At 37.3% G+C, this 27,915-nt stretch overlaps 1 protein-coding gene across 12 annotated transcripts in view; it reads right to left on the bottom strand.

The window, feature by feature from the left end:
• Positions 1 to 27,915, bottom strand: part of PTPRK (protein tyrosine phosphatase receptor type K) — a 402,245-nt gene that overhangs the window by 261,741 nt on the left and 112,589 nt on the right. For all 12 annotated transcript variants that reach the window (XM_051612998.1, XM_051613001.1, XM_051613000.1 and 9 more), the window contains exon 3: positions 2,984 to 3,255. In XM_051612998.1, the coding sequence (XP_051468958.1) occupies positions 2,984 to 3,255 (272 nt within the window). The remainder of the gene's footprint in view (positions 1 to 2,983; positions 3,256 to 27,915) is intronic.

Raw genomic sequence — 27,915 nt, 5'->3', positions numbered from 1 at the left:
ATATTTCCAAGAGAGTCATAAAAAAGATTCCAGAACTAACAAGGACCAAAATCAAATAATATTCTCAATCTCAAGGGATTCTCTAACCAAACCCTCTTCCTCAACAGTTCATCCACATGTTAAACAAACAGAATAAAAGATGTAGATTCTTTGCTAGCAGGAAAGGGAAGACAGATCATATCATTATGAGACTGCCAAAACTTCCCAAATGCAAAATACAACAACTGAGGAATTACAGGCCCCTTGTTTGGAAAAAAAAAACAACCCACAGGAATAGTCCAAATCTGCTATTAATATTAGAATTTCATGTAATATACAGTGCAGTTGCTGGAAGCTTGAAGCCCCTGTGGGCTAACAGGAGTACAGCAACACTAATTTGGTTCTTAAGCTCAAAGTTCTTGAATCACAAATAGGCTGAAGGCTGGAAGTATATTCTGGGGGAGGTAAGACCATGAGTTTGTCCTGTATGTGAACTCTTCTACAAGATTCCACTTTCATCTGCCATCAGATAGAGGATACAAAGCTAAACAGAAATTCATCTTGATTCAGTAAAGCCACTGTAATAAAGAGAACTACTATATTTTGTCAGAAATAGATAATTAAGTAGAAAAGTCAAGCAAACAAAAAAAACCCACCACCCCATAGAATATGAAGGCAAGTAAATTGATTATATATATACACACACATAAATATATATACATAAATATAAAAAACATACGTATCTCTTGTAAGTAAAAAAGACATGTTAAGTCCAACCAAAAAATGCATAAGATGACCAGTAACATGCAAAACCACTGTTAGTTTTGAACAGGAAGCAATAATGCTTCAACCACCACAGCAGTGCACAGAAGAGCTCTTTAGGAGCTAATTACCTGAGCACTTTATTAGTACTGTTAGCACAACCATCCTGCTAACTTTTAAGTCATCATACAAGACTATCGTATAATGTAATCTGTGCCATTCAGCTCTTGCTAATCTCTACTTTCTTCCCTCACTTAGAAGTGAAGGAAATGGCAATTAAGTTGACCTGATTAACAAAGTACATAAAAAACCAGCTGTGCTCTGCAGTGGCCTTTAGCAGCAACCTTGCTTGTACATGCAGAGATCCAATTCCCAGTTAAGTATAGAACCACTTCCATCATGTTATAAAAATCAATGCATATTTCTCTTCAGTGCTAGCTAAATTAATCAACCAACAGGTAGATTGAAGTGCCAAAATCATGAGCTAGAACTCCTATGAGAAAAATGAAGACAGACTTCCATGCCAAAGAGTAACTCAACTCAAAACTAATATCAAAAACCAGCCAAACAAACAAAACAAAAAAAAAGGAACAATGAAGAGCAATGTTGATTCTGAGACCTCAAAGGAGGTCTTAAAACCACAAAACTATCAACCCTGTTTGTGCAAACAAGTAGGCATGCACAGACAGCATGCAGATTTCCCCTCCTGTTCATAAAAGTAATTGTGCAAGTTGTACACAAATCATGGCAGGTTGCATTAACAATACTCCCGTTCTACTTCAGATTTATTTTTAATTTTAAAATAAACTGTGTTACGCATTATTTCAATATTCTGCAGGATGACCATACAAGGCAAAGAACGAATTTAAGTGCAGTCTGTAGAGAGATAATGTGAAGGCTATAACATAAGTGAAAAATGGCCATGTAGCAAAGATATGGCCCCAACCACCAATCTCATTGTCAATCCCAGCCATCTGTCAGCAGAAAACTGATTTACTGCATATAATACTGCTATACTTGATTACTACTATACTGCTATAAAAGGCTCCTGGTTTATTTTTAGGCATATCGAAAGCTACTTTCCAGCAACATAAAAGGGTTAATAAAACACCTCCTCAGAAGCCAAGCTATGAAACCAGGTTTCAGAACTTGAAATCAAATTCCACCCAGTTTCAATGTTACTGATAGATTAAATTTCTTTATAAATAGAAATATTAAAAAAGGAAAATCAAAACTGAAGAAAAACAAAGTGATAGTAAATGACACCAGTTTCAACTTTAAGTAAGGCTGCTTTCAGTGATGCTTGGTTCTTATGGAGATTATTTTGATGGCAGGCAACTGCAAATAACTTTAAAAAAGACACTTTAAGAAACCCTCCTGCAATACCACTATTCAAGAAAACCATCAATTAAGAGGTCACTTAGCATCCTTTGAGAACTACTCTGGACATCCAGACAGGTCACAAGAGCAATGACTGAAGCGTCCTTTGACAAAGGCATGTAAGCACTGCATACAACCATGATGTAACACCTCATGGTGTAACAACTCAGGTGAGCACAACTAATGCAACTCTTCCTGTTTCTGTGCGTCAGGACAAAAATGTCTGTGTATGAGATTCATCCTTCACATCAAATACCCACTGAGCGAAACAGGTGCAGGTACCTTCTCAGGTTAATCAAACAAATCAAATAAGAGCATCTAGTAATAACGAGACGATTTTTCTCACTAAACAACAGTCCTCCACTGCAGGTGGTTTTGTCCCATAGCAAGCAAACAGGAGAAAAACATGTCCTGAGCAGCTGCTCATTAGGTGAGTACCATTCTGCCTGCACAGCAAATGAAGCAAATGTCATATGGAAAAAAAAACAGTTTATGGTCGTGTAATTAGACACGGTAACAGAGGCATATCCAAAAGAGGAGGGAAGACAGGTACAAATTACAGTTGCACAGGCAATTTATTTCTGGGAGTGTATAATTTTTGATGTTCCTGGACTTTAACCTTACAATTTCTTTTAATTAGGCTTGTTTCCAGCTTACTTTCTTCCTATTATACAGTAACAGATAACTTTGAACAATCACCTCCTACAAAAAATACCCATCCCCAAATCATTATTTCTTCTGAATGGAACACTATTAAAGGACACTGGGAAAATACTCTACCAGAACAGACCAAAATAAATACCAACCGTATAGGACCTCACAGTCAATGTTACAAAGCAGTAATAATGTATTGCAAGCTTACCTGATATTCATTGGGCCAGAAAGTGCTGACAGCCAGCTCTGCTCGCAGCCAGTCTTTGCCAGTGGAGCCAGTGACGTTCCAGATGGGATTAGCCAGTGGTCCTTTGTTCACCCTAACCAGGATATTCAAAGTGCCTGGGTTTGCTCCGTTCTTGCTGTACAGAAGGTAGCTGAAATCAATGCAGTGGGTATCATTTTCTTTCATCGTTGGAAGCTGGAGTCGAGTCTTTTCTCCAGGGTCATGATCTGAGGAAATCACTATCATGTATGATCCTAAGAAAGCAGAAAGTAGGGGAGGGAAAAAAAAAAAGGAAAAATATAAATGCCAAGAAACTGACTGTTCACTTTGATAAGGATGGAGTGTGTATGTTTCCATATCCCAAAATCTCACCATTCCAGCAGTAGGAAATCCAGAAAGTATAAAATGCCTAGAAACACCACAGAAACATTATCAACAGAAGACTTCACATATCTCTGAGGAGCTATCTAGATGCTTCCACCTACAAACTTTTCTCTCTCCTGCTTTAGGTTAGATAATTGGAAACAGAATCACAAACAGACTAAACAAAAATAACAAGATGTCTTATTAAGACCTCTTATTCTGAGGTTACTGAGGCAAAAATTCTCTCAACTTGCTCCACACATTTCCTGAAAATGAAATACGGAATAATAAGGTTCACATCCCTCAATACAGCTTTATCACACCTTTCTCTACCTAGAAAGAATGGCAGACTTGAATTTTAGATACATTAGCAATAGAAACAACTCACATAGGACACCAAGCCACATTTGTCCTGAAAAGTGAGGTTTGGTGCTCTGATTGCCAGTGGATTTGAGGGGATAACTACAAGTTTCTACAGCTGGAAGGGAGCACATCTTGCAGATTTATTTTACAAGTACACTGAAGATAGAGCAAGCTAAGCCTGTCTCTGCTACAACAGGAGAGAGCAGAAATCAGATGTTTAAGGAGGTTATAAAAGACACAATGCTGGAAGTTTGTCCTGGTGTTCTGCAGAATGGACAGCAAACACAGGGCTACCACCTATGCTAGTCCTACAGAAGCACCATTTCTTCAAGAGCGAGAAATCCATACTGGATACCACCTAGTAAATGAACCTCACAAAAAAAAGCTTCAGAGACAAGGTCTGCCAGGCAAAACTTTGCAACCAAGTGAGAAAACTCAACTCAGTATACAATCTGAATCCTTGCCACACGGAAGTTTCTAACCTGAATTTACCTACCACTTAATGATTCCAGATGCTTCTTGTTTCTCATTTTCCCTTCTACTTCAGTCCTCAAGACCACCATGATAGAGAGCCCTTCCTCCTGAGGAAGGCTCAAAGTCCATCAAAAATAAAATTCAAAAATTACTCACTGATGGTGGGGAATTAAGTTATTCTTTCCCCTTGTGGTGTTGAGGAAGTGAGTGGAAGAGTAGCTGAAGGGGTATCTGGCCATGGTCAACCCACCACAGCTACCAAAAAGGTAAGAAGTAGCAGTTAGATAGTTTTACCTAACTGCAGCTAGACAGTGCAGGTACTAGCTGTTTTAGTAAATCTCAGCAGAGCCAGGTTCTGTAACTTTTGCCATCATTATTATTAGCATAACAGATAAAGATCAAGCAGATATAAAACACCATATACACCTACTTCCCTTGAAGATGAAAAAAAAGAAAAAACAAACAAAAACCAACCAAAAGAACCCCCAAAACAAAACAAGAAAAGACAACAAAAAACAAACACCAGATCTGTGCTCTGTTTCCACAAAGTTTTTATAATAAGGAAGTTGCAGATGAGCTACCTCATTGGAAAAAAAAGTTAGAAGAATTAATTGAAACAATCATGTTTTGGTCAATGAAGAAAGATAAGCTTAACACAAAAGAGCAAAAGTTCATCTTTTCTTCTTGCAAGACAGAAATAATTAATTTCATCTTTGGACAATGCTGTAAGAAATTAGAGGTGAAAAGTATCCCAAGTCATCATTTACTCTGGACAAAAAAAACATTGCTCATAACTATTCCTTCCACCATCCATTTTTCACCATGCCCAAGTGCAAGGTCTTTAGTTACTCTGGCAGCAGGGCTGTTACAAAATGCAGCAAAACTCATCAATAACATTTTTCTTGAAATACGTAGCTTGACACTGGTGTTGCTTCACCCTCCTTTCAGTAATTCCCAAAAGAGTCTTCCCCATACTTGCAAGATGACAACCTTTAAAACTCATAAGGAACATTTTATTTCTCCCAACCACACTTAAGTGTTATTTTTCCTATTTAAACATACTTTCTATTTCTCCAAATCAAACTCCACTCCCCCATTTTTTCTTTTCTTCTCTGAAGCCCCTTTATATTTATTTGCCAGTTAATGGCTCCTAATATTACTCCTGACCTAAAAGGTCAATCCAATCCCTCTCCTGCTCAGAATAGAAACATGAGGGTATGAAACAGCTAAGTAACACTGCCTCCTAAGCCTTTACCCAGCTCATGCTAAGAATTCAACTCTAGAATCTGACTTTCAGGAATATTTTTATGCCTACACAGCACTTATTAATGAACTTGCTAAAAGGCATCTACATAGACATGGAATTAGAGATATTAAGATTTTTCCTTAGCTGTATTATTAAATTCCCCATAGCTTTCACTAGGTTTTGTTGATTTTGATAAGCATTGAAGTATTAGCTCAGTGACAAGGACAGATAATTTCAAAATAAATTCCTTAACTGATTACATGAGAAAAGCTTTAGTTCTTATCCCCTACTGAAAACTAAAATTTCTTATCATCTAGCAGTTAATTGCAGGTAAGAAATCACACTATTTTTTACTTTTTTTAATAAAAATCTCCTAACTAAAATATGCCTGCTATAATATACCAATGTGGCAGATCAGCTTCCTGATCAAATTATTTTCTCTCACTTCCTCGGTTGCCGAAAAACGGGCTTCTATTTGAAGTGTGAAACTTGTAATTTTCAGCAGGCTGGTCTCCCACTCCTGAAAATTCTCTTTCCTTCCAACAAGCACTAATTATCAAACCATCTCCATCTTGAGGGCACACGATGGTAACTTCTCCACCTGTTACTGTGCTCCTTCAGTTACTAAGACATGATTATGTCACCTTCTTCTGAAAAAAAATAATGCAGATAGTTTTGAATTTCATATGCAATTAGATTTATGGGTACAGAAGTGGATTCAACTTCACAGTTTGCTGATACTTTAACACTGTAGTAGGAAGGAAGGTGACAATGCTTAAATAGATTCATAGAAAAATATATGGTAAAAAGCAATCATCCCCATGAAGTGTTGCCTTGACTTCCTGACAATGTCAATGACAGGAAGTGGAGAGTTCAGCCACTTAAGTTCATTATCCTAAAGCTCAGGACTATATGAACTTACTTCATTTTTTAATAACTACTACATAAAACTATAGTCCCCAATTATGTTTCAAGCAAGGCAGTGAGCAATGAACCGACACTGAACTACAGAAATAGGCTTGCAACTGGAAGCAGACCGCAAACAGAAGTTCTGAAACATCTATATTAATTCACAGAAAACTTACATTTCCTATAAACTAGAATTTATGCTTATTTTGCTCTTCAGAGTAATATCCCTGTTATCATTTCACAGAGGGCTCTTTACAGGTATTTCTGTAATTTGCAAGAAAGGAAAAAGCAAAAGCTAATAATAAAACCTCAAATGCTATTAACTTTTTCTTCTTGCAGGAAGGATATTCTTTTCAAAATAAAATAAAAATTTTTAAAAATTATAAAAAACACACAAAGAAAACCCAAAGCAAATGAATACATTAAGCATGCTCCCGCTAAACTTCTATATGCTTGGGTTTAAAAAAAACTCAAACGATTACAGCCTCCTCTTCCTCCTTCTCCTTCCATTACCCAAAAGAGTCAGAATATGCCACCCTGAGACAGAGAAAATCAATATTAAAGAAATTAAGAACTAAAACTAGAGACAATATTAAGCTTTCTATTTTTTTTATGGTTTTTAAGGAAAGCAGCTGACTGACAGGCAGATCAGGATATAATTATACTGAATATTTTGTGTGTGTGTCGAATGGAGGATTTTAACTGTTATTATAGCATCTTTGCATTTATTTCTAGATATGCTCCTTAAGACATGAAACTGAACTTAGATGTCAGGGCATTAAAATTAGAAAGCTTAATATCATCTCTAGTTTTAGGTCTTAATTTCTTATATATACATATAGATAATTGAAAAATAATGTTATTGCTGTAAAGAACAGAAGATTTCTCTAAAACGTCTTGAAATTGTTACCATCCAGAGGTATCTTTCCACACATTTTACTTGTTTGCAGTATTATTCCTAACACAAGACTCAAATTGTTGAAGGTGTGATTCAATTTCTTTACAGATTGTCAAAAATGAAAGGAAAAAAAACAACAACAACAACAACTCAGGATCACCAGTTTCAACTTCACTGCATAGCTCACTGCCAATGAGTTGAAACTCAAATGCAAGTCAAGACAAGGCTCTGAATTTAATACAAAGATTAAAAACAACAACATACAACATAAAGACACGGGAAATTTTTCTGGAAAACACAATCCACTTATTTTTTTCTTCTACTTCCTATGGTGAATGTGTATTATTAAAATAACCAGTGTGAAACAGGTCATTAAGCTACACTGTATAAATAAAGGCAGAGGACTTACTCATTCAAACAGAAACTCAGCTTAATGGACTGCAATAGCTCATTAATTTTGCACAGACACTGCAATTTCATATGGTGAGTGAAGGTGTCCTGCCTTCCAGCTTGTAGTCGATCATGCCAAAAGCACCACAAGGGCATGTAACTGGGATTCCCAGTTTTAACACATACGATACTACTGGAATGATACTCCTATCCCTCATGATTCATCTATTCCATAACAACAAAAATATGCTTGCCAATTAAAAGGAAAAGATAACCCAAACCTGAACCAAAAAACCCATGTTTCAAAGGTACGCCAGTATTTGGAGCAACGTTTATGAAGTTTTGACTGAAAAATCACTCCTCAGTCTATAAGAAGGTACAAAATTTCAGTTTCCCCTCATCAACATTTTACATATGAATAAACGTGAAAAATACACACTTTTGAAGTGTTTGAATTCCTAGTTTTCTTATATATAACACCAGCTTCCTGTCGATTTGTTTGTACTGATACACAGAGAAAGAAAACATGATGAGATACCAATTTCTGAGGTATGATAATTAGGTCTTTTCACCTTGCTTTCTCTTGTGATGGATCTTTAGCAAATAAATAGGACTTAAGCACCTCAAAATCTGAGACAGAAAAATGTCAGCAACTGAAATTTGCAATGGAAGCTTGCAGCATCTTTACAAAAGAGCATTTATCTTAAGATGTACTCCTTTGAACAGTATCTTCTAACAAAGTATTCAGAAAATTACATTTGATACAGTGCATCAGGCAAGCTTACGAAAGGACAGTGTTCCTGAACAGTGAGCTGCATTTAAGTAACTGAAAGGCACATGGAATAGTTTCACATCTATTTGGGAATTAGGCAAGGCACTCAGTCATGAATTTGTATCATCAGTGTCTGTGACTTGATGGCTAAGATGAAAGTAACAACAGCTCTGAGCTGTCTGAAATTCTGTTCTAAAGCCATAAATATCCCACCGGTGGTGGGCCAGTGACTCTAGGATGCTTCTCGGTCACCAAGGGGCTATCTGGCTGCCCAAGCAGCAGCACATTTTGGTCAGCTACCTGTCTGGAAGAAAATGTATTTTCTAAGCAAAACTTGCAAGAACCATACAAATGGAAAATAGTGTCAACTCAATATAAAGTTATCTGATAGGGATATCAAATGACTGGGCACCATTTATGCCTGCACAGCCTAAAGCTAGTAAAATGTTTCAATGGGCATTCTATGAAGACACAGACACCTACTAACACTTGAAACAACTTCACTGTATGAAACAGAGGTGCAGGAAATAATACAAATCCATTTGCTTCACCATTGCTGTAGCTGCTCTGATACTACTTGGCTTGGTCCCGGCATGTTAGTTCTGTTCCAGCCATTTTTGTGCCAGAAATTCCTGGATGAAAGACCGGTGTTGGCCATTTTGTGTCCACTAATCATAGGACTATGATGACACCTTATCCTCAGCACTACTGAACATAAACCACCCGCCAAAACAGACCCTAAAGCCAAAGGACATTTAGATTTTTCAAATGCTGATTTAAAAGACACACTTTTCTTTATTGACAAGGTTAAAAGCTGACGGAGATCGTATTACACACCTCCTCTGCAGGTTAATATTTATTTTGAAAGAAACTAAAGTGAAATTTGAAAATATTTGAAGTATTCTAAGACAGACAGCAAATGTGAGTGCTAAGCAGTTCCACAGGTCTTTGGTGTACTGTGTGTTTGCTGTAGTGCATAGAAACAAATTCATGGAGAATTCACAAACATTAGCTGAGGTGACCTGAAAACTCACAGCTGCAGAAACACACAGAGCTTTTCTTCAAAGCACAAAGATACACTCCATGTCTTCTTCCACCTGTGCTCACTGGACCCTTGCACAAGCCAAGCCTACACTCAAACCCAGAAAAAAACAACCCAAGTCTCCTGTTCCCCTCTTGAGAGAGGCAAGGGAACAGCTAAGTTTGATTTCTTACCAGGAGACGGAAATTAACTGACTCCTGGAATGGCCCAACAAGCACCAAAGCCAGGTCAAGACACAAGAGGAAACTGAAGCTGGATATATTCATAGATAAGGGTCTTTTCCCTCTAGAAAGAAAGCAAGAAAAAAAAAAAAGAGAAAAAAAAACCAAACCAAAACCAAACCAACCAAACAAACAAAAAAACACCTTAAAATTAACTTATTTCAAGTCGATGAAAAGTCTTCAGAGAAAGACAGCTCAAAAAATAATTTCGGGATTATTTTCCTTTTTGTCAACTAAAAAAAAAAATCCTGCAAACTCAGTACTTAGGAGGGGAAAAAAACCATACAATGTGCCATTTAGATTTTAACTGGATGGTAAAACAAAAGTTTTGAAGCAGCTTTCATATTCAAAGTGTCTTTAACACACTAATCATTCTTCAAAAGCAACAGTATTTAAAGTGCATTGAGAAGATACTTAGTCCCATCAGCTTAAGACACTGATATGGAAAACAAAAATGAAACTGGTCATTCCCTGGATGAGCATGTGACAGCAGAACATAAGAATTAACAATCTGGTGAGGACATCACTCCCCAGGAGCACCAAAAGTTAAATATAGGCTCAAAAGCTGTAACCATTAATATATGCGACAGCAGATTACAATTGTTATTACAGGCCTTTCAGAAAATGAAGTTACATGCCCTGTATTTCTTGAATGTAGCCTTAGAACTTATTTAAAGCATGGGAAGTTTATAAAATAGATTAGATTTTTTTTTTTTTGATAACTGGAACAATATTCATTCCTTTATTTTTAACAACTTGACATCAAATAATTTTTCCTGCTATGAGAACAATTTTCCTCAGAATACAGCTTAGTGAAACAGCAACCTGAAGAGTCATCTTTCACTTTCAGATTTTATCCCTTTTGCAGGTGTGAGACCTACACTCATGGAAAACTATATATCCCTTTGATTAAATGAACAACATGAATTAAGAGCTACTGATAAGAGCTACCACTTACATATACTTTGAAAGACAACACAGAACAACGTTTATATCATAGAAATAATACTTACTTACACATTCAGAAGACAGAAGTAATCATTCACTATTAGATCATCCTCAAAATCTCACTCACCCTCCCTTCTGAAATACATACCTTACTTGGAAATGATTGACTTTCCAATCAAGAATAACCAGGAGTCATGTATTTACCAATACGCCTGCAGTAATATTTAGTTAATTTAAGTATTTGCTAAAGGAAAAGAAAGCTGGAAACCTTGAAGTTTATTATTTCCAAGGAAGTTTTCATACCATCAACTACAGATGGTTATGGGCATTTGAAAAACAGAATCTTGAGCAATTTATCAAGTGTGGTATATTAACACTAAATGCACCATAAAACTCTGAATTTTTACATAGATGGAAAGAGAAAGGCTAAAAACAAAAGAACATCTACAAACAGTTACTTTGGAATTTCTTTTGATTTTCCAGTTACTGACTGCAATGTTGATCTTGCAAGGGCAAACAGCCCTACAATGCATCTCTTGGATAACCATAATAAATAACACCACCTAAAGAGAACAGTCAAAATCCACACATTCTACATAACCAAAAAATGGACTGAGAAATCCTATTCAAGAACATGAGGATTCATAATCCATCATATTAAATACCATAGAAACAAGATTAAAAACCCTAAATATCTGTTGTGCACCAGAAAGAATTTATCCAGGCAATAAAAACAACAAAAACAGACTAAAAACACAAAACACAGTTGAAACATTAATCTTGATACTCTCGGGAAACTTTAAAAATACATTAGAAATTTAAGTTCAGAAATCAGAATTCCTTTCTCTCCTAGATGCTGGAGCTCAGAGTTAAAACAGACACGAGTTTTACGGTGTGTGACAACTCTTGTCATGCTTCACCTCTTGCTAACAGCCCTCTGGTTCCACAGACAACTATTCTTCTCTCCCAAATACTTAAACCTATCAGCATTAATACAAATCCAGAGTAATGGTTATAACATGTGCTTAGCTTGATGTTTGCTGCTTCTCTATCAGGCATGATGGAAGCTAGAAGGCCTGAGAGGTCATCACATTCTCCATCTGTAGTAGTTGTATTAAAATAAATAAATAGATAAATAAGCTCTCCCTATAAACTCTTGCCTTTCAAATTATATTAGCAGCTCAATTGGTTTTACACTCTAGTACACACCACCTTTCTTCTACAACGGAATACTTCTGAGATGAATGAAAACAACCCTATCTATTATAAAAATCACTCATGCTGACATAACAGCATTTTTTGATCCTGTTTTGAAAATAATAATTGGGCTCATTGTTCAGCAATAGGAAAAACAGTAATGGGAAGGACTGCATATAAACGAGGACTGCTGTTTTAGAGACAACCGGAAGTTCACAGCTATTAACGGGGTTTGGTGGGTTTTGTTGTCTAGAGGATTTTTGTAGATTTTTTTCTCAGAAAACATCTCTAGTTTATGAAGATAGACATCTTTCTCCTTGACACCACATTTTCCAATTAACAAGAAATTTGAAAGAGTTTTTCCTTTCAAATAGCTCTTTGTTACATGCTAATGCTATTTAAATCCTCTTTTATCCTGAATACTGACGTTTGCAATGCCACCAGAATACACTAAGCATATTAATCTAAGCCCATAGAACATTCGTCTACCTGCATGAGGTTACCAGCTAAAGCTTGGCACCAGCTAATATGATTAAAGTTCTAAAAAATGACCAGAAGATGTACAATATTACAGACAAGAACCTAGTCTCCATTTCAGAAAACTCATGAACTTTTAACACTAATACTAATGAATCAGACATTGTACTTAATTATTAGGATTAGGAATTGAACCCATGTTCCAAATGTAATTTCATGCAAATTTCTTTTGTGATTGACTCATTTCACATTGTGGTTTCTCCAGTGACACAGTACAGACAGCAGAGTACCAAGTCATCCAAGGAGCTATTTAATTTTCTTTTTGAAACCGCAATTAAGCTTTTAACTAAAGTTTTTGCAATTGTACTTCCTAAGGGAATGTATAATTTATCCTGAACTAAGAGTGTAATTTCATTCTCTAAAACTTTTCCTTCAAAATCAGAATTTGCTGAAACCATAAAGGAAATCTGAAGTTGCTAACGGTTACAAATCCTAATACTGCCTTTAAATGTTCTGAATGTCCAAATAAGATATTCAGAGTGTCAAGAGACATCTCAGACAATGAAGAGAGATTAATCGTACAGCATTGTCTTCTAACCCCAAACTTTTTATTAAAAAAATCTCTTTCTATAAAGGGAATATCAAACCAATTTAGAAAAGAAGCACAAGTGTTAATAAGGACAAAGTAGTTGCCAAAAAAAAAAATAAGTTAAAGAAAAAAATACTAATTTCCTCTTATGCTTTTACCTGTTGATCTTCCTGAAACTGATCAAGGGCTAACCAGAATCTGCCCAACAAGTAATGGAAATCCAAAACAAACAGGGAAGGAAAAAGGAGTTTAGACTCTTCCCAACGGAAGTATATTAAAATAAATAAAGTCTGTGTATTCTTAGCTAGCAAGTTATTTTCTCACATACAGAACACACAACTTTTCCTGACATATATGCACACAGACACATTTTGGGGGAGGCTGGGGAAAGGGGACTGTGAAAGTAGATAGCAGAACACTTCGGACTCTCATATAACACAGCTATTAAGCACTCAATTCCAGAACTCAATTAACATTTCAGCTAATCACCAACCTGAATCTCTCCTATTGCAGTTTAAGATTATTACTGCTCAACCTATCCCCAGCCAACATGAAAACTAGGTAACCACCTTCTCTGCATCAACGTTTTCTTTTTTGAAAATCTCCATTTCCTTTTTCTCTCCTATAGAAAATACAATCCTAATCTCCTCAATCTTTCCAGAGAGGATATGCTGCTGTCTCACCCTCTATCATTTCTCCTGTATTCCTCTGAGCTTCCCGAGAATGGGAATTCTCCTTCCACACTCTAAACTTATAACTGCACAAGAGGGGAAAAAAAAAAATAATAAAAAAATCAGAAAGACTATGTTATATATATTTTTACTAAATATCTTACACAAAGCAATCACAGTGGTTGCCTTGTTTTACAACAGCATAGCAATACAGATTCACATTTAATTAGTAATTCACAGGAACCATGAAAACCATTTGTGCAGATCTACTAGTTCAAGTTGCTCTCATGCTGCTGATCATTCCACCCAAGTGTCATTGCAAGCCCTCTCAGTTTCACCAAATAATTTATTTTTCATTGCTTTTCAACACTTCTTTATCTCCAATCCATCATAATCATTTTGAACCCCATATTACCCTCAAATAGGCTCACAGGCTCAGTAACCTGGATATCCCTCATAAAGTTCAAAGAACACTTGCTGTTCCATCATCCATGGCACTAATGAAAACATTAAGGACAACTGGACAATAACAGCATTTTCCAAGAAGCTTTTCACCAACAGTAAAGCAGTTTCAGTTTCATCAAGATGTTTTTGTTTTTTTTCCCTAAGCTTAACAGAGTAAGCAGCTTATATACTCCTTCACTCTCTTTTCCTTATGTATTTAGAGAAAGAAATTTTGCACCTCCTTAAATAAAAAAGAACTTCCTTCTCCATACTCCCCTGCATGTGCACCTTCGCTTTCGCTCACTACCACATAAAATACACTGATATGTCAAGGGGTGGTTAAAGAGCTGAAGACCATCAGCTCTGCTGAAGAGACAACACTTCATTTCAATGTCTACCCCTATGCTGCCCCAGTCAGCAGCAGGAGCAGCTACTCCCTGGCCCACAGGAATCCACAAGGATATCTGTCTTGTGGGTGCTCACAGGTAACTCCACTCAGGCCATCCCAACTGGCCAGGCAGGCCCCAGTCCGGTGTGTCACCTCCACAGCTTGGAGACACAACTGTCCCCTGCGCCCCTCCTGGTGCCTTCTCAGTTCAAAATGCTGAGGGTGGGAAAGGAGGGGGCAGGGGGGCTGTGCTTCAGGAGCTTTTGTAGCACAGTGCCAAGGATATCACCACATGCCACAGGCTGGCCAGTTGGAAGGAGAAGCCATGCTGACAAGGTGGTTGACAGGGTACAGCATGAACTGGAGAGTGCAGCCTCCATGGTGCCAGCCAAGGGCAGTGCCCAGAATTGCACCGTGAGGACCTGGGGGTCAGGTCACCCCGGGCAAGCACCAAGGGCTGCACAACCAGGAGCCATGAGCCAACAAGGAGTTTCACTGACAGCAAAGACACACCAGGTTTTCTTTAGGTGCATCTTCTTGAACCACAGACTACAGTATCCAAGTAAAGAAACCCACAGCTCTGGAAAATGTTTGCCCCTATTTAAGCCAAGTTTACGGCAGCACAGCTGTTTCCACTTTGAGTGTGAATTCATCAGGCAAAAATTAGAGAGACTAACAACAGAAATTACACATTCTCATAACTTACCTTATCTAAGAATCAACTGTTTGGATTTGGGGTTTTTTGGTTGGCTTGTTTTGGGAAAGCTGTTAGTAAGAGTGTACATGACTGCAGATGGAGAAAGATGAGGTACAGAAGGATTTCAGTGACTGTAAACGCAAAAAGCCATTCTGACTCAACACATCTGCAATCTGTATTTCCCCCTTTCTCTTGTCCAGTGTTCTTATTATTATATGAAGCAAACAAATAAATAAGCAAGCCTAGAGACTTAGGGACACACAGGAGCAATTAGGCTGTAGAGATTAGGTTGGTTTATGTGCTTTGTCTGAGCAAAGATCAAAACAAACTTAAATATCTTCAAAAGCTAAAAATAATTTCTGAAGTCTAGAAAGTTAATAACAACCATAATTTCTTTCAATGTCAGGTACTAATTATCATTTTAGTTGAAAATCTACTAAGAAACTTACTGGAATGAAAATAATAAATTGAGAAATGTAAGATATATTTTGAAAGCAAGTTTTTTTTTTAAATATAATCAAGCATTTTTGTGATATTCAACATCACAAGGGTGAGGTAGGGCTTGCAGCAACCCTATGGCTCAGTCAGTTAACAAAACAGGAATTAAGGCAGTGCAGGTGGCTACAGAAGTATCCAATTATGCCTAATTTTAATGAACCAATTTGGACAACATCTGATAAAATCAGCATATAAAATGATGCATGTTGTTGGAATTATCAAGAGAAATGCCTCTCTCCTGTAAGACTCTATAGTTCTACACAAAAGGCATCTTGAGAGATGGTGGGTGCACATGGATATCAGAGGGTGAAGCCAAGAGAAGCAAATGAAAGCATATATTGAATGCACATAACATCTACACCTTTGTAATACCAGACACCTGTAGTCTATGTAAAACAGTTACTCCAAACTCTCCTTTATTTTTTGCTTCTCTTTTGCCATACCTTGTTCAGTTGTGTATCTCATAGCAACTAATCAATTGTCATATTTTTGCAATTTATATTCAGATAATATATTATTTTTTTACAAATTAGCATTTGCTTGAGAATGCTAAAGCTTTCGTATTACATGATATTCAATGAATCAAGAGTTTCCATGAAAAAAGTAATGATAATGTTATCTAAACCATCCTATTCAAGTTCAAAATAACAAATAAGCATAATTTTTGGGACAGACTGTAATTTTTAATATCTGCCACAATTTCTCCTTTAATTCAAAGGTCAGCAGGCACATTTGCTACCCTGAGTGATCAGTGTCTTACTGTCTGTATAAGGTACAATTACTTGGACAGCTATTTATCACCTCTAACAATTAAAAAAAATTGCTCCCGTCTTCAAAGAAGCAAAGGTTATAAAGTTTCACCTCAAGTCAAAGCCTCAAAAATTTGATTACTTACTCCAGACTGACAGGGGCACCACACTGGCATGTTAAGAGGATTCTATACTGATAAATCATAATACTATTGAAAGTGCCATGCTGCCAGAGAGACTCACTTTAAGCAGCATACTGGAAAATTTCCATTTAATGCAGTAGTGAATCATATAACAAGGTTCTTACTCTTGCCCTTTCATTTTCAACTAAACACACACTAACCTGCAGTACCCGCAATAATCAAAAGTGCTGGGGTAATCCTACATCACCTCCAAACACATAATTGTCCCATCAGATTCAAGAGAAACCATTTTCACATTTCATAAATCATTTTGGTGCTGTATAATTAAAGTGAGGAAGGAACAAGACAATAACATGCATACCTACACACAATTACATAGGCTGACACTTCAATATTGCTCTGAATTATTTCTGAGAGTTAGCCAATTTAACAGACAAATTTAATACTACACAATCTCTGTTAGGTTTATTAATTTCTCCTCAGGGCCACTCATCACTCTGAGATGAGTAGGCAAAAATTTCTTCTTCACATTTAAGCCCTAGTCTGCTAGCTTGTTCATACTCTTATGGCAAGAACCTTCTTGCCTAGAACAAGATAAATGCTGGGGGGTGGGCAGTGGATATTAAAAAATTAAAAGTATATATAAAAAGTAACAATCAACAAAGAACAAATTGTGATTGGTGACAGCCAACATGGCTTAACTAAGGGCAAGTCATGCCTGACCAATCTGGTGGCCTTCTACAACAAGGCTACAGAGATGGTAGATGGTGATCAAGCAGCTGACATCATCTACCTGGATTTGTGCAAGGCGTTTGACACTGTCCCACATGACATTCTGGTCACCAAAGTGACAAGGCATGGATTTGACAGATGGACCACTTGGTGGATAAGAAACTGGCCAGATGGCCACACCCAGAGAGTTGTGGTCAATGGCTCAATGTCCAAATGGAGGCAGGTGATGAGTGGTGTCCCTCAGGGGTCAGTATTGGGACCAGTGCAGTTTAACATCTTGGTTGGAGACATGAACAGTGGGATTGAGTGTATCCTCAGCAAATCTGTGGATGATACCAAGCTGTGTGGTGTGGTTGACACCCTAGAGCTTGACAGGCTGGAGAGGTATGGGCCAATGCCAACCTCATGAAGTCCAACAAGGCCAAGTGCAAGGTCCTGCACCTGGGTCAGCACAATCCCAGGCACAAATACAAGCTGGGGGGAGAATGGATAGAGAGCAGTCCTGAGGAGAAGGACTTAGGGGTGACAGTAGATGAGAAGCTTGACATGAGCCGCCAGTGTGTGCTGGAGCCCAGAGAGCCAAACACATCCTGGGCTGCACCAAAAGAAGTGTGGCCAGCAGGGCCAGGGATGGGGTTCTGCCCCCTTACTCTGCTCTGGTCAGACCCCACCTGGAATACTGTGTCCAGTTCTGGTGACTGCAGCACAAAAAAGATATGGACCTGTTGGAGAGGGTCCAGAGAAGGGCCACCAAGACGATCAAAGGCCTGGAGCACCTCTGCTATGAAGACAGGCTAGGAGAGTTGGGGCTGTTCAGCCTAGAGAAGAGAAGGCTCTGGGGAGACCTTATAGCAGCCTTCCAGTACTTGAAGGGGGCCTATAGGAAGCTGGGGAGGGGCTTGTCATCAGAGAAGGTAGTGATAGGACAAGGGGTAATGCTTTTAAACTGAGAAAGAGAAGATTTAGGTTAGATATTAGGAAGAAATTATTCACTATAAAGGTGGTGAGGAACTGGAATGGGTTGCCCAGGGAGGTTGTTCATGCCCCATCCCTGGAGGTTTTTAAGTCCAGGTTGGACGAGGTTTTGTGCAACCCAGTCTAGTGGTAGGGTTTCCTGCTCATGGCAGGGGTGTTGGAACTTGATGATCTTCCAGGTGCCTTCCAACCTTAATGATTCTATGATTCTATAAATTCGGTAGATGCCAACATATAAATATGGCTTTAATCACCCTGAAACTCTTCATAAGAATCACATCAAATATGCTGGTGGAAAAAAAGTATTACAATGCCAGATGGAACAGCACAGATGAAAATTAATATAAAAATGTGAAAGGAAAGCAAAGCTGGACAAAAAAAAACACTCCTCACACTCTGTTAAAAGGGCAACCATCAGGCTGCAGAGAGGTTAACAACAGAGTCCTACAGGACCAGCCCTAGAAAACATCACAGTACAAAAAAACAGTAATATTCTGCAAGACTGCTTGTGATACAATGCTGGCAGACATCTCAAAGTAATGGAGAAAAAGAGCATTACAAACAAATAAGGGGTATCAAGGGAAAGGAAAGTAATGGATGAAATACAACAGTAAAAAGAAGAAATGTCAGGAATTAAAGACCTTTGATGTAACACTCCAACAACTAAAAAGACAGAAGCAGTGAGAGAGGGGCTGAAGACAGACAGCTGTAGTTAAAATAGTGCTAAGCAGCGTACAATTTCACGAAGTCTGGCTACACATTATGGGTGGTAGAAAGATGATGCTACATGATCCTCATGTATAATTATTAATGTATACAACTTAAAAAAAAAAAGATTTTGCTCTTCTTCCCCAAAACAAATGCTCTTGCAACATTATTGCAAGAATTCTAGGATACATTTCTCTTAGACACAAATTTCACTCATGTTCAGAAAGCAAAACCTTCCACTTGTAGGCTACCAATTCAAGAACAAGACTGCCGTTGTAGCAAATATCTAGCAATATAATCCTTCGGTAGATAGCATCAATTTAGTGACTTCAATTCACTTAAGGCCAATATCTGCCTCACAAAAAACACTCTCTATTACTTTAATTTCAGTAGAGACGCCATTAAGTGAATAAGCAATAAAAACAAAGTACTTAAGGGTTTTTGTTCCACATAAGTAGGCACACAAGAAACACACAGAAGACTAGACTGGGAACAACTTTTCCAGTCCTTGTCTGTGGATGACTAGATAATTAAGCTTCCAGACTACATAAAAGAATTGAGACATTTCACAAACAGTGAAAACTAAAAAACCCAAACAAGCCCTGCTTTGCACTCTTCTCATCCCTCCCCAAGGAAAGACTGAATGGAGGAGAACACACATACTGAGACTAATGCAGGTTTTCTGAAGCTCTGCCCCTCTGAGTCCTCACAGAAAGGCTGTTGGAAGTTGCTATTCAAAGGCAGCCAAGCTTGCTTGTTTAATGTGACATTTGGAGATTTTATTTTTTATTATTTTTCTTCTCACTAAACTGCTTCTAGTTCTTTTAATCATCTCTGGTCTATTTGTTCAGATATGGGAAAGCAAAGCCTGTAACATTCCTATGGATTTATTCCAGGGACACACATGCAAGTGAAAAATTGTATTACTTATTCCACTTCTAGCTCCATTTTATGAAGGAAAAAAAACCACAACAAAACCAACAAAGCAAAAAAACCACAAACAACTTCCTATCTTTTATATTAACTAATGTTCTTATATATAGATGTGTATATATATATATATATCTGTAAAGTGCTTAGCTATAGAGAATAAATAGATGGTATGGGTTTCTTACAGAGGAATAGGGGAGGTGTAAATGTTTAACAAAATCTAAAACGTAGAGGGGCAGAGAAAAGAAAAGAGTGTTTACATAGTCGAGCTGGCTAGAACAGAGGGCAGAGAACAGGAGTTAACTGGACAGTTGAAGATAAACTGATTCTTCATTCAGAAATAATTCTGAGTATTAGGGGTTTTAACAGTTTTAAGGTTTTAGAGAGACTGTTCACTCTTGTAACTGTCACGATAAAATAACAACACAAGAAAGACCCTTCTCTCACACTTTTGATGCAATTGTAATGTGCGGGATTAAATTCATGTTATGAAGCAAACTGGCATGCTATAGTATGATGATTATTTTCCTTAAAAGTGTACCATTTTAAATTATTGATTTAAGATACTATAATAAATCAGATTTTCAGGAACTGCCTTTGTTTTCTGGGATAGAGGGGGTGGCAGAGGTGTGAGGGAAATTAGGTGGGTTAAGTTCTTCAAATAAAATATGCCTTATATCCTGCTATGCACATTCACAAGAAATCCCCATATCCAGCTTTGGATGAGGGAATGGGATGGGAAATCATGATGAAAACTCATTTTTCATTCCTCCAGCATCAATGAATCATACTGAAACACTACCAAGCTTTTAATTTATCATTCACCTTCTATAAAGAAAAAAAAATTCAGCAATTTTGAGACCAGCACTAATAGCATAATACCTCAGAACTGCAGTTGGAGAAATGGACAGCAGAGCCCAGCAAACACAGCTCTGGTCCCCTTAATTCTGTTTGTCACTAGATCTTTGACTATTAATGCAACCTTTCCCACTTGCGCCAAGATTCTCTTTCTGTGAGACAGGGATAAACATCTCTTCTACCACTGATAAAGTATCTATTTCCCACCTTCTTCCTGCTCTCCAGCTTGTTCTTTGCCAGGCAATGTTTTGCCATGCTGCTGAAGTGATTCAGCCTGCTGTGGCTCCTTTACGGTCCACATGAATTCACCAGGTCTCTTAGAAAAGTATTTTATCCATAAATGGTCCTTCCCTAAGAAAGCCTGCTCAATACACAGTGCTTTTCTTGTGAAGACAAAAGCAACAAGGCACTGAACTGGTGTCTGTGTATCAACCTTAAATAAAACAATTTATTAATATCTCTGAAGAAAATGTGTTTCACAGCAACCTAGATAGATATTAGTCCACATCCACCCCAGCTATATAACACATAAAAGACTAATACACACAGTCTCAAGCTGTTTTGCCAAACCTGGACACCCTGACGAATTTCATCTCCTTCTGAAAAATAGCTAAGAATTTGCTCTCTTAAAAATACGTAACAATTCGCAGCCCCTGGAAAATGGGGGCAGAACACCACCACCAAGGGCTGGTAATGATGCAGTGAATGCAACTTCAACATGTATTTTGTGATGCTCCTCATTGATTATGTCTACAAAAACTGTGACTCTAATAGAAGTACTGATTACTGAATTTTATTACTGGATAAAGTCTTTTTGCAAAAGCAACAAAATTAAGAACTTGTGAAATTGCCACATGTAAAAAAACAAAACAATTCTCGTCTAGGATGAACACACCCAGACTACTACAAATTACACAAAAGGGTAACACGAGGTTTTCAAGTACTCAGTGAATGCAAAAACCTAAGAGAATCCAAAATGCTATGTTCGTTTTGTTGTGATTTTTTTATTTACCTTTTCATACAATGCAGTATTTTCAAGTGACGGATCAATATGCTTAAACAATTTAAGAAACAAGACAAATCCTTCAAAACATACATGCAGATATCTAAAAGGAGTGAGCTGCTTGAGCTCCTGTCGCAAACCGGTACTGGGGGGCTCCTATGACAGTGAGCAGACTTACTAGAAATTAATCTCCAGTAAGTTACTGTACAGTTTGCTAATTCTACGCTTAAGATGCTTACTAATAGTTTCCCACACTTTAAACAGGCACCCTCTTGGCTTGAAAATTTTTATTTAGAAAATTAGTTCTATGAGAATCTGAGTGGATATGGATATTATTTCTGTACATATAAAAACCTGTTCCTTAACCTGAAGAAATGTCAATCTAAACTTAGGGATACACATAGTAATGAGAAAAACATATATGAAACAAGATTAAAATGTTCTTTGGGAAGGAAGTTGGAAGGGAAAGACACTAGGGTTTGATTGTTGGTTTTTTACTTTTCTCAATGCAAAAGAACAGGTAGCACATACCCAAAAGATTTCATCATTTTTGAAAGCTTTTAAGGGAGATGCCTAAATTACATAAAGGAGCTAACGACATCCTAGAAGCTGGCTACTAGCCTCCTCTCCCTTCTTAGCACTACTGCTAACAATACTGAGATTAAAGATGCAGCTCTCTGGCATTCCTAATTTCAGGACCTGTCACTGTCTAGATCTTCAACAAGATGGAAAAGATACTCATGGGCAGAAAAACAGCATCCAGAGTTTTTTTTCCTATAAAATCTTTATGAGACTACCAAATCAAATCATCTGTGTAGTTGAAAGGGATGCAAAAACACGGCTGTCCGTTTACAGCTAGTCAGCTTGTCAACACTTCTGTTTGTAATTTTTTTTCATGGAATTTTTTGTCTGAATTGAAATTTATACTGTACATGAATGAAAAACAAAGCTGAATGTTGCTTTCCTGCTTTCCAGTGCAGAAAGAGAAAGTCAAAAAGAGAATGTTTTTAAATTCACTTTAAAAATTAATTTTGTTTTGTTTCAATTACATCCTGTTAACATAAAAACATATTTTTAATCAGTTCTAGACAGAAAATAGTACTCTTGACTATATAAAGATGCTAATCAGTGATTCATACTTTTCTGATTACTCAACAAGACTGCTACTAATTTGAAGACACCACAGAGCTACATGACTTACCACTCAGAAAATAAATTACACGTTGTTCCATAAAATGAACACAACCTCACAGCTCCCTTCTGAGCTGCTTCTGCTTCCTGACTCTCTAATCCAAGATGCTGACGCTGCTATGCAAATTATGAATGAGCCCAAAAAGGCCCCACAACTTTTAGAAGGTGTATCCAAACAACAGTCCTGCAATAATCCAGGTTTCCTCTAAAGAGCAGAACCAGTCAGTTCTCCTTGCCTAACTGCAACAGCCAAGCTTTTCAGCAATATCCATGACTACAAGCTAGTTCCCAGTACACCTTTTTCAGCTGCCACTGAGCCATGCAGCATGAAACTGAGAATATTCAGGTCCTCTTATTGCCCACCACAGAAACAATCATAGTTATACAATCATTTCCATCCCTGTTGCTCAGAAAAAAGCAGAACTTGGAGGAAGCTACTTGCAGGGGCAGCTTCATATGCTAGTTTAAAGCTAATTTTAATACCCTTTGATCCATTTGTGGATCAAAAGGTGGACCACACCAGGTCCACCTCCTGGTAAAATGAAAAGTTGAATACTAACATATTATACCAAGGCTTCTGCTTCCCAAAGGTAGTTTAGAACCAGACACTTTTTCTCCAAGACATGCCAGGATAGAGCTGGACAAAGCAGTAGGCAGTAGCTTCTGAAATAATCTCTTACATTCTTTCATGAAACATTAAAACATAGTAATTGTGACACTGTGTTTAAGGCACAGCACAAGAAAAAAGAGCAACCTTTTCCCATGCTTGTTCTTCCAGCAAGCAGATCAGAAATCACACACTTCAACACTTTGTTTGGCACAACCTACCCACCCAATGAGAGTCTTCTGCAACTCTCTGGAATAAACTACAGGTTTAATAATTCTAAATAATTTTATTTCACTTAACAACTTTTTAGTCCCAGAATCCATCCCATTTCACAAAGCTGTCTGACATGGAACAGCCAAGGTCACACAACACACTTTGGATATCCTACTGATCACTTTTCCCATGTTGAGGACTGGCTATTTTTCCTACTTGCTATTCTATCTCCTTTCAAAGGCTCGCACCATACTTGTCACCTTGTGGTGTGTCAATAATGGTCAGGACACCAGGTGATATGTCCACCATTCGACACTGGAGTTTTCCACATGTCTGGAACATTATTCACTGCTGTCAGTGATTCTTTGCAGTGGACAGTTATAGGGACTTCCTGTAAGCACTGCCACTTCTCATACACAAAAGTTTATCTGCTGTGTATATATGGTTCAAAACAACACACTTGACTTCCCAGTAATAAGGTGACCTGGAATGTTCTTTTTAGTCCTTCAATATCTGTTCCCCCCAACAGCCCCCTGCAAGCTCTTAGCTTCTGACATCTCACAAAAAGTTGTGTGTTTAATTACATTCTAAGCTTTTAGCAAGCTCCTACTAAAAAAAAAAAAAAAAAAATCTGTCTTGCACAGTTGTATTGCCAGACTGCATTTAATGTTCCAGTGTTTGTACTCTTTCCTGTTTCCTCATTGTTACATGATTCACACTCCTAATACTTTTGATAAAAAAGACCTTGAGAATTACCAGTAACCTCATTCTTCAATTATAGCTAACAAAGCTTGAATTTGAAAGTGAAGCCCTCTGTCAGGCTGTCAGCCGTCCTTCTAGCCCAATTCCCTAGGTTTCAAATTATCAAAAAACCCACCATTTTAAGCACACACATTGTAAGCACACACATTGTACGTAAGATATATCAAACACCACACTTACCAACAGCAATTCTCATCATCTCACTGTAAATACACCCATTTTAGAAAGAGAAGGAACTTAAACAGTTCTCACTGTATTATACTAAGTAACATTATGGATCTATACTCAGGAGTATTAATTGCTTGTCCTTACCATGGATGAAATACAAATCCAACAGTTGTGACAATAGTAATGACCTTCACGAATCACAGAAGAATACAATCTAGTCTTCTTAATAATCTTAAGAAGTTTATGCGAGACTTGAACAATTTAAGGTCCACTGATTTTCCAAGTAACTTTGCACATGTCAGTCTTTCCACGTGAAAAACTGAAGGGTTTAAAGAACTAACAACACACCACCATGGAGCAATCTGAAGTGGAAGAAGAATTATGGACACCTGCATTGATTGTTTCTTAGTCAAGAAAATCTTGTTAGTCACTGAGCAAGGCAGTCACAAAAGCACTTAATTAACGATTTCTGAGATGGGCAGACCAACATCTTTCCTTAAATATCCAGTGCCTTGCCACAGCTCCACCTAAAAGGGCTATACCTAAATATATCTTTGGAGTAGCTTACTTTCCTTGGGTGGTCTTCATCATCTTTATGTTCTATTCAAATAACAAAATTATCCTCTTGCTTCAGCCCACTTAATTTTAGAAAATGGCAAGTATTACGATTTATATCTTCATATCCATTTTTCAGGTTTGAGCAAAAAGAGTTGCTTTGGTATCATAATCGCACATAGTTTTTCTGTATTTTAGTTTTAGGTTAATTCCATTGAAGTTTTATTTTGTTGTTCACTGTAGTTCTACAGAAATTAAAATATACGAACCTTAGATAATCACTGACAGATTATTTAAAATACTGAATATTTTAGAAAATATTTAAAGATTTTTAAAAAAAAGTATTGAAGATAAACACAACAAAAACACAATCTATGTAGGATTGGCGACACTTATGTAATTACAGGTCTAAAATATTAGTTGCCATAACAACTTGGAACAGTTTTACAGCTATGATAAATCTTTTGCCCTATCTTCATATATATATGCTTATTTTTAACCCTGACTTCCTCCTGATGCACTTTTTGCTAGGCAACCTCATTAGCTAAACTCCCACTGTGTCATATAGGCAGACGCAATCACAGGCATTCCCAGAGCCAGACAGACATACTATGTTCACACAAGCTGCCAGATGTGCCATGTATCTTATAAATCTGGGTTTGTGCCTCCTTTAACTATGTTCTCTTCTCTTGGATAGCAAAAAATCTCCAAGTTTTTCATCCCTTAATAAAGTGCTTGAAGACTTGAAATTACTGTATTGTGCCAGTGAACAGCACAATGCACTGCAATTTATCTGTACACTTAATACAATATGGCAAGTCATAACGCTTCAACTTTAAAAACACTAAAATAAAATTACACCTACTTCCTGCAATTTTACCAAGTTGTACTATTTCAGAGTAGATTACATCTTTGAAAGTGATTTATTTTACGACTATATTTAAATTAAAAAACTTAAAGACTGAAGAAAATCTGAACAAATCTACTCTTGCCTCCTCTCTCTCTGTCTCATAAACCTCCAGTATTGACATGCATGCTACTTATTTGTAGAATTGTCATTATAATGAAAAGCTGTAACAGTAATAAAACAGTCTGTGTTGCTCCAAGAAACTGCATATAAATTAACACTACCAACAGAGAAATATATCAGAAATATCATGCTGAAGTTGTGATTATTTAATTTTTAAAAAAGCTGCATAAGGTGAAGATGTTTTGCTTGAGTTAAACTTACTGAGAGGAATAGTGCCTGTATCAGATGGGAAAAGTAATTCAGGAATCATAATAGCTGTGCAACACTTAAAAGGCAATTTTTCTTCCAAAGATCTTCTAGTTTTGTTCATAACAGAAGTCTAGGGAAAAAAAAAAATCTGCTTCTGTATATAGAGACCACAACAATAAAAAGAGCTGGACAATATTTTCAGAGCTGTAAAGTTCCTGCGTCTTGCTGTTCAGAAGCAGTAAATCTTATTTTAAAAGTATTCCACAGTTACAGGAAATAAGAAAAACTAATTAAAAGATTTCACAGAATGAGAGGGTTGAGGTTGGAAGGAACCTCTGAAGGTCATCTGGTCCAAACCTCCTGCTCAAGCAGGGTCACCTAGAGCCAGCTGCCCAGGACTGTGTGTCCAAATGGCTTCTGAATATCTGCAGGAATAGAGACTTCACAATCTCTTTAGGCAACCAGTACCACTGCTCAGTGACCCTCACAATAAAAAATTGTTTTCCGATATTCAACAGAACCTCCTGCATTTCAGTTTGTGCTCTTTGCCTGCTGTCCTGTCACAGGCCACCACTGAAAAGAGTCTGAAGCAGTCTTCTTTACACTCTCCCTGCATGTATTTGCATACACTGGTAAGATGTATGTAAATTCCTAACTCACTGATGTGCAAAACTATTAATTTAGACAGATTTAGAGAAAAGTAACATAGTGTCAGTGTCAGGCATGTAGTCTACCAGATGAAAGCCCATAAGTGAAAACGAAGCAACCTGTAAGAACTTTATATTTAAGCAGCCCATCAAGAGATGGCTGCTTGGGTAGAAAGCAAAACCTTGGGTAGAAGAACTTTGAACTTTTAAAAGCAGAAATATCTGCTTTTTGGTAAAAACATCTAGTTACTTCCATTGGTGATCTAGCCTTTAACTTCATTCAGATGTAGAAGATCAGCTGTGATCTTTTGAAGCTCAAAGCATCAGGAAACCTGGCCTTCCTCACACCCATTTTTACAAGTTGTTTATTGCTTGGGAGTAATTCTTTATCATTATACATTAAGTCAGTCTTCTGTAAATAAAAAGCAAACAAATAATCCTGCCAACTCTGGATCATTTTACATACTCTTTATTTACATTGTGTTCCAACATGCCCACCTCCTCATAAAGAGTTTCATCTTCAGGACTTCTTTTCAGAAGAATTAATTTGGTGAATAACTTCTTGATTTATATTTCAAAGTCAATTTAGAATTCTGCAAATGGCTGACATCTCATCAAATTGAGAAAAGATTAAAACTGGAGTCATTAATATTTTTTATAAGCAGTGCAAATATGTATGAAAAATGCTTGTTTGTTCTTTTGCCTCGGGCTTCCTTAGTGCATCACTTAGTCTCATTTAGCACACAGGAAGGTACTTGGGGGAGGGAAAGGCATGAAGGGAATAGTAGAATCCTTAAGATATTGTGCATATGTACTAATGTAAGCAAATAAACTGACTTTAAAGTACTGAAGTCATGTTCCTGCAGC

The sequence above is a fragment of the Apus apus genome, chromosome 3, assembly GCF_020740795.1.
Source record: "Apus apus isolate bApuApu2 chromosome 3, bApuApu2.pri.cur, whole genome shotgun sequence".
In the NCBI taxonomy this organism is placed as follows: domain Eukaryota; kingdom Metazoa; phylum Chordata; class Aves; order Apodiformes; family Apodidae; genus Apus; species Apus apus.
Note: the sequence above shows the minus strand (reverse complement) of the source record. Positions and strands in the feature narration are given on the sequence as shown.